At 39.5% G+C, this 8487-nt stretch overlaps 1 protein-coding gene across 5 annotated transcripts in view; it reads right to left on the bottom strand.

Annotated features, from left to right (window-relative positions):
* The window catches only part of rph3ab (rabphilin 3A homolog (mouse), b), a 48482-nt gene that overhangs the window by 21248 nt on the left and 18747 nt on the right, over positions 1-8487 (bottom strand). For 3 of the 5 annotated variants that reach the window (XM_087262433.1, XM_087262429.2, XM_087262432.1), the window contains exons 2-7: positions 7984-8149; positions 5050-5179; positions 3256-3339; positions 3022-3172; positions 623-802; positions 357-518 (exon numbers count right to left, since the gene is read on the bottom strand). In XM_087262433.1, coding sequence (XP_087118559.1) covers positions 357-518; positions 623-802; positions 3022-3172; positions 3256-3339; positions 5050-5179; positions 7984-8132 — 856 coding nt within the window. In that variant the 5' untranslated portion in view covers positions 8133-8149. The remainder of the gene's footprint in view (positions 1-356; positions 519-622; positions 803-3021; positions 3173-3255; positions 3340-5049; positions 5180-7983; positions 8150-8487) is intronic. The other 2 variants (XM_087262430.2, XM_087262434.1) reach the window with 1 other exon arrangement.

Consider the following 8487-nt stretch of genomic DNA (forward strand, 5'->3'; position numbering starts at 1 on the left):
TCATTTCCCTTCAGCTTAGTCCCTTTATACATCAGGGGTCGCCACAGTGGAATGAACTGCCAACTTATCCAGAACATGTTTTATGCAGCAGATGCAACCCAGTACTGGGAAACACCCATACACACTCAATCTCTCTCACACACTCATACACTACGGCCAATTTAGTTCATCAATTCCCCTATAGCGCATGTGTTTGGACTGTGGGGGAAACCGGAGCACCCGGAGGAAACCCACGCCGACACAGGGAGAACATGCAAACTCCACACAGAAATGCCAACCTCTCATAAATCTCCCCAATTACCCCCCTTGATCTAGACAGTCAGTGTTGCAGTAGTTGTCAGTGTAAATCCGCTTACTGGCTTCATCGGAGTCGTAGCTGTTTGCTTCGTCGTCGTCGTCCACTGACGGAGCGTTCTGATGCTGAGCGACTCGAGGACTGACAGACTTCAGCTCCTCTCTGTCTGCAGATCCACTGCTGAGCGGCGGATACACTCCTCTGTCTGACTCCAGACCAGCTGCTGCACAACACACACATTCAGCACTTATATTAATGTACTTTAATACACAGCTGAAGTCATATTTATTCTCCCTACACACCCTTTGGACCGTGGTTTGTTTTTACCTGTGCTGGAAGAGACCGGTCTGGCCGCGTGGACGTTCACAGTCTTCTTCATCATCACTGGTGTGTTCTGGGGACTCGCAGGATCTCCGTCCTCTGAGAAACTCTGAGTTTGGAGATGGGCTGGTTTGGGAGCCACGGGGGGTTTTGGGGCGATCGGTGGATTCACTGCTGGTTCTGGAGCTTTGACAACATACAGCACACACACATTCATGTAACATGCACACATTCATGAATATACACGGCAGTAAACATTTAGGGGATATTTTAGATATTTAATAGTAGACGTCTGCACCATTTTTTATATAGTAAAATAGAGAATAGATCGTTTGAATCTGAATCAGTCAATCATTTACTGGAAACTCACTCAAAACGGTTCATTTAAATCAGTGAATTATTTACTGGAGACTCACTCTGAATATATCACTTGAATCAGTGAGTTGTTTACAGGAATCTCACTCAGAATGGATCGTTTGAATCAGTGAGCTGTTTACAAGAGACTCATTCTGAAAAGATCATTTGCATTAGTGAATCGCTTACTGGAGACTCACTCTGAATGAATCATTTAAATCAGTGAATTGTTTACTGGAGACTCACTCTGAATATATCACTTGAATCAGTGAGTTGTTTACAGGAATCCCACTCTGAATGGATCATTTTGAATCAGTGAATTGTTTACTGGAGACTCACTCAGAATGGATCGTTTGAATCAGTGAGCTGTTTACAAGAGACTCATTCTGAAAAGATCATTTGCATTAGTGAATCGCTTACTGGAGACTCACTCAGAATGGATTATTTGAATTAGTGAATCGTTTACTGGAGACTCACTAAGAATGGATCATTTAAATCAGTGAATTGTTTACTGGAGACTCACTCTGAATATATCACTTGAATCAGTGAGTTGTTTACAGGAATCTCACTCTGAATGGATCATTTTGAATCAGTGAGTTGTTTACTGGAAACTCACTCAGAATAGATCGTTTGAATCAGTTATTCATTAACTGGATACTCACTCTAAATGAATCATTTGAATCAGTGAGTTGTTTACAGGAAACTCACTCTGAATGGATAATTTGAATCAGTGAGTTGTTTACTGGAGACTCACTCTGAACTGATCATTTGAATCATTAAATTGTTTACAGCAAACTCACTTTAAATGGTTCACTTGAATCTGTGAATTGTTTACAGGAGACTCGCTCTGAATAGATCGTTTGAATCAGTTATTCATTAACTGGATACTCACTCTAAATGAATCATTTGAATCAGTGAGTTGTTTACAGGAAACTCACCCTGAATGAATCATTTGAATCAGTGAGTTGTTTACTGGAGACTCACTCTGAACTGATCATTTGAATCATTAAATTGTTTACAGCAAACTCACTTTAAATGGTTCACTTGAATCTGTGAATTGTTTACAGGAGACTCGCTCTGAATAGATCGTTTGAATCAGTTATTCATTAACTGGATACTCACTTTAAATGAATCATTTGAATCAGTGAGTTGTTTACAGGAAACTCACCCTGAATGAATCATTTGAATCAGTGAGTTGTTTACTGGAGACTCACTCTGAACTGATCATTTGAATCATTAAATTGTTTACAGCAAACTCACTTTAAATGGTTCACTTGAATCTGTGAATTGTTTACAGGAGACTCGCTCTGAATAGATCGTTTGAATCAGTTAATCATTAACTGGATACTCACTCTGAATGAATCATTTGAATTAGTGAGTTGTTTTCATATAATTTGAATCATTAAATTGTTTACTGGAAACTCACTCTTAATGGATCATTTAAATCAGTGAATCTTTTATGGGAGACTCACTCTGAATAGATCATTTGAATCAGTTGAGTTGTTTCATGAAGACTCACTCTGAAAAGATCATTTGAATTAGTGAATCGTTTACTGGAGACTCACTCGGAATGGATCATTTGAATTGGTGAATCGTTTACTGGAGACTCATTTAGAATGGATCATTTGAATCAGTGAGTTGTTTACTAGAAACTCACTCAGAATGGATCGTTTGAATCAGTGAGCTGTTTACAAGAGACTCATTCTGAAAAGATAATTTGAATTAGTGAATCGCTTACTGGAGACTCACTCAGAATGATTTATTTGAATTAGTGAACCATTTACTTGAGACTCACTCAGAATGGATCGTTTGAATCAGTGATTTGTTTACTGGAAACTCACTCTGAACAGATAACTGGAATCAGTGAGTGAATAGAGCTTAGTTTAATCCACAAACTGATGTTCAGTGCAATGTGTGTACAGATTTAACAGGTTAACTAATCAAATTCAGCTTTTTAACAAATGAAACACCACTATCTTCATCTCAGCTCACGACTGCGGTAACACACAGTGTGTGCCCGGTGTTGTTTGTTATAGATTGTGGTAAGTCACCTGTGACCGGTGCTTGAGTTTGCATAGTCACTGGAGGAGCCGCAGGGGTTTGATGAGGACTGCGCTCTTTAGGTTTGGAGATGGGCATGGGTGAAGGTAAAAACTGCTTCGGGAGACCTTTGAAGAACCAGGCTCCAGATCGTTTCCACACCTTTAATGATAAAAATATGCAAGCAAGATTTACAGACAGATACGCTTCAGATCGCTCCCTTATGATACTTGTGATTCCCCCACCTCTCTCTGTTCACTGCAGATCTTGCAGAGCCACACAGATCGCGGCCGAGTGTTCGTCTGCACACCGCACTTGGTGCACATGTTCTGAAGGGAATAACACCATGCAGTTTAATAAAAAGCCAGATGCAGTTCATTAAAACCCCAAAGTGTAATAAATATTGTGGATAAACTGTGTTTTAATTAGGAGATGTCAAATGTCTGCAGCACTAACTATGCATAATCTGCTTTTTTTCATATCGCTGAGTTTATTTATTCATGATTCTGCATTTCTGAGATGCACCAAAACAATCTGCACTATGAAAACATGAAATTGTAGAGTAATTCTGCTCGATTTAACTCCCAAAAATATAATTGTGTGTATGTTTGCTCTGGCATGTTAAATAACATTTTTACTTTATTTTTTTATTTATTGATTTATTAATTTCTTTATTATTAGAATATGCAAAAAGGTACATAAATTGGGATCATACAAATACAAATAAACATCAACAAAAACAACATAAAAAACAAATTAAAAACAGCAATTATGTATTATTCATATTAGCTAAACACTAGACTAGAGCGCCATCTGCTGCTAAAACTACCCTAGAGCACCATCTGCTGTTAGCCTAGACTAGCCTAAAAAAGCCTAGGATGTCGTCTGCTATTAAACACTAGTCTAGAGCGCCATCTGCTGCTAAAATCAAGCCTCGAGCACCATCTGCTGTTTAAACTAGCCTAGAGCGCCATCTGCTGCTAAAATCTAGCCTAGAGCACCATCTGCTGTTAAAAACTAGCCTAGAGCGCCATCTGCTGCTAAAATCTAGCCTAGAGCGCCATCTGCTGTTAAAAACTAGCCTAGAGCGCCATCTGCTGCTAAATCTAGCCTAGAGCGCCATCTGCTGCTAAAATCTAGCCTAGAGCTCCATCTACTGCTAAAATCCGGCCTAGAGCTCCATCTGCTGCTAAAATCTAGCCTAGAGCACCATCTGCTGTTAAAAACTAGCCTAGAGCGCCATCTGCTGCTAAAATCTAGCCTAGAGTGCCATCTGCTGTTAAAAACTAGCCTAGAGTGCCATCTGCTGCTAAAATCTAGCCTAGAGCGCCATCTGCTGTTTAAACTAGTCTGGAGCACCATGTGCTGCTAAAATTTAGCATAGAGCGCCATCTGCTGCTCAATCTAGCCTAGATACCATCTGCTGTTAAACACTAGCCTAGAGCTCTGTGTGCTGCTAAATCTAGCCTAGAGTGCCATCTGCTATTAAAATCTAGCCTAGAGCGCCATCTGCTGCTAAATCTAGCCTAGAGCTCCATCTGCTGTTTAAACTAGTCTAGAGCACCATGTGCTGCTAAAATTTAGCCTAGAGTGCCATCTGCTGCTCAATCTAGCCTAGATCCCATCTGCTGTTAAACACTAGCCTAGAGCTCTGTCTGCTGCTAAATCTAGCCTAGAGTGCCATCTGCTATTAAAATCTAGCCTAGAGCGCTATCTGTTACTAAATCTAGCCTAGAGCGCCATCTGCTGTTTAAATTAGTCTAGAGCACCATCTGCTGCTAAATCTAGCCTAGAGCACCATCTGATATTAAAATCTAGCCTAGAGCGCCATCTGCTGCTAAATCTAGCCTAGAGCGCAATCTGCTGCTATAATCTAGCCTAGAGCGCCATCTGCTGTAAAGTATAATATAATAGAATATTTTATTTAAATGTTCACCATTTTTGATTAATATCTCTTCAGTTAATGCATTTAGGCAAGTCTGAGATGAATGAAGCAGCAAAATTATGGATTTTTAACTGATTTCTTTTTATATCCTCACCTTTTTACAGTCCTCACACACCACCGCTCTGTCACCTGCGCCCCCCAGCTGCTCTCCACACAAAAGGCAGCGTGACACTCCATCACCACAGACTGTCTTTTTCATGTTATCCAGACGATTTACCAGGCGCCTGTTACAAAAAAGGAGTCTGGGTCAAGTGTTCACATGTCAGCGGCATGCAAATGCTACTGTGCAACCTACCCTCTTCTATTATTCAAACTCTCAGTAAACAGAAGCCAAATATGCTGCATATTTTGGATTTTTCTGAACATCCAAATCTTTCAAAATAAATCCAAACTTGACTGCAAACATAATTTCAAATGCACTAAAACAGCCTAGAATGTCGTCTGCTATTAAACACTAGTCTAGAGCGCCATCTGCTGCTAAAATCTAGCCTAGAGCACCATCTGCTGCTAAAATCTAGCCTAATAAGCGCCGTACATAATTTCGTACGCATTATTTAGAATTATTTTCTAATATTTTGCTTTTACAGACTGTTTTGCCCATATTAAGAGTGCTAAAAATTGTGGCGGTGCTAACTGTAATCTTAGATAGATTTTTTTAATCATCAAATATCACGTTTCAAAGTTTCCAAAGGCCGATCACACATGATTAAAACTGAACTGTTGATGAAGGGATCCTCAGAATATGTCTGTGAAGTTTCAGCTCAAAACACCTCACAGATCAGTCATCATAACATGCTTTAAAAACCCATTTTTGGTAATAAAGCAAAAACATGCTGTTTGTCTGTCTCCTTAAATGCAAATAAGCTGCAGCTTCCCGCCTCCTTTCCAAAAGAGGGTGGAGTCTTTACAGCTTGTGCTTTGTTTACTCCCAAAAAAAACCCCAAAAAAACATCAGCTTGAGTTTGAAAGCCTGGGGTCTGTTCTTCGACCTCGCTTAAATGATCTAAGATGATTTGGCAGATCCTGGATCTGTTCATCTTGATAACTGATCTCTCGCTAATTTGGTTCTTCAAAGAAGTTCGCGAATCAGATTAGAATGTCTGGATAAACTGATCTGAGATCGCTGCGTGTGTTGTGAAGGACAGATCTATCGATCCTCGAGATCATGATCAGCAATGCAACGATTGGCTGACGGCACAGCAGCGTAATGACATCATCTGATTAATATTCAATTATCCATGTGAGCAAAATTACATCAAATTAGCAGTAAACGGCTTGTTAAATATGACATGCAATAACCTTCCACATTTGTTATGAGCTGCAGGCTTTACACTTTCATGTGTCAAGAGTATTCATCATGTATTTCAATGCAAATCAGTGTATTTAGTTCTACATTTAGAGAAGATTTTCTTTATTATAGTCGCCGTTTTTTATTTTAATTTTTAATTATACACTATTTGTACTAAAGCGATCTAAAAAGTTCATATCAGTAAGTTTTCTCTGTGCACCATAAGGTGGCAGTCTTTGTACTTTCATTTCGAGGGTGCAGATTGCATACGTTTTATTAATATGTATAACTTTATTTATTTTATTAATAACTGTAACTTTATATATATAGTTACAAAATATGTACCATTTTCCCAAGTGTATATAACTACTACTGTAAGAAAACATCAGAATTCGGTACATACTTCCTGTATTATCTTCGCTTGAACTGAGCCGATCTAATCCTGTTTATATGAATTGAACCTGCTCCCGATCAGGTTTGACCTAGCAGAACTGTTGCTATGACAACAACTCTCAGATCAGCTTTGAAGAACGAAATGATCCTGGATCGTGTCAAATCGTCAACATCCAAATCCAGCTCACTGAGTAATCCACGTACGAAGAACAGACCCCTGGTCAGTTTACACTCCTGATATATATATATATATATATATATATATATATATATATATATATATATATATATATATTTTAAGGTTTAGAAACAGCAAATAATAAGTTGACTTCTAGTTGATCATTTGGTATCAGAAGTGGCTTATATGAAAGGTAAAGGCCTCTAGATGATGCTTCTTTAAGCACAATAAAATCTGATCATGTCTTGATGTTGACTGATGTGATTAGGACAGTAAGCTCCGACTCTGCTTAGACTAAAGTCTCATCACTGAACAGAAATAATGTCCAGTATAGAATATAAAGTCCTGCTGCAGTGGAGACAGAATGAATATTGTGTCTGACTCCATCATGAGCTTGGAGGACTGCATCCATACATCTCTGACATGACTCACATCACTGATTAATAAAGTCATCTGGAATGGCAAAGAAAGTGTTCCTGCTACTCCCAGAGAAGACTCTTTGAGTTCATCTTCAACGCCTCCTCCTCCATCTTACCCCAGACATGCTCAATAATGTTCATGTCTGGTGACTGAGCTGGCCAATCCTAGAGCAGCTTGACCTTCTTTGTTTTCAGGAGCTTTGATGTGGAGGCTGAAGTATGAGGAGCGCTATCCTGCTGGACAATTGTCCCTCTCCTGTGGTTTGTAATGTAATGGGCAGTACACATGTCTTGATACCTCAGGCTGTTGATGTTGCAGATCTCTCGCACGCCCCCATACTGAATGCAACCCCAAACCATGATGTCTCCTTCACCAAATTTGACTGATTTCAGTGAGAATCGTGGCTCTATGTGGGTTCCAGTAAGTCTTCTGCATGATCCATCAGAAATATTGACCTAAATGATCAACTAGAAGTCAAGATATTATTTGCTGCTCTTACCACTGGGATCGACCACAAGACTATTGTCAGGTAGTGTTCTTGAGTTCATTCAGAAACAGTGTCACTGATAAAGACAAAGACTCTGGAGTGACTTAGTGTTGTGTTACTCTGCAGATCATTTTCATGCTCAAACAGCAACATTACACACTATAAAAATTAAAAGAGGATCTATTAAAACTGAAAGTGAGCCTTTTAATGCACAAGTCGTTACTGTACAATCAATACAAATCAATAATAAGCTCTTTCTTACCCAATCCTCTCCTGCTCCATGGCCTCCATTTTCTCGGCCCGGGCTATAACATTGTTAATAATCTCCTTCTCTTCATCTGTCAGCTCAGCACCGAGACACGGGCCAGACTGCACATGGACACCCTTGGTGCCCATCACAGCGTCTGTCATTGTGAAATCACTGAAAGCTGTGAAGCGAAAATAAACAACAGTCGTCAAGATAATGGACAAGTCAAAACATAAACAACTGATTGCCAACCCAATCTGATTATAGCTGCTAGTCGGCTTTGATTTGGAGATTTTCACCACTAGAGGGCGAGTGTTCACAACAAACAAAGGTGTAGTTTGAGGAGCGCTGCTTTAGCAGACTGAATACATCTTAGGCTTCTGTTATAATGCTGCTGTAACAATAAATACACGCAACATATTAAAGCATCGCTGCTGTTTCCCTGTTTCCAAGAGAGAGAAAAAAAAAGGAAATTAAGGGTGTGTGGCAGAAGCATCGCTAGAACCCATTTACTGGGGC

Source organism: Danio rerio, chromosome 7 (genome assembly GCF_052040795.2).
Source record: "Danio rerio strain M-AB ecotype USA chromosome 7, GRCz13ab, whole genome shotgun sequence".
Lineage (NCBI taxonomy): Eukaryota > Metazoa > Chordata > Actinopteri > Cypriniformes > Danionidae > Danio > Danio rerio.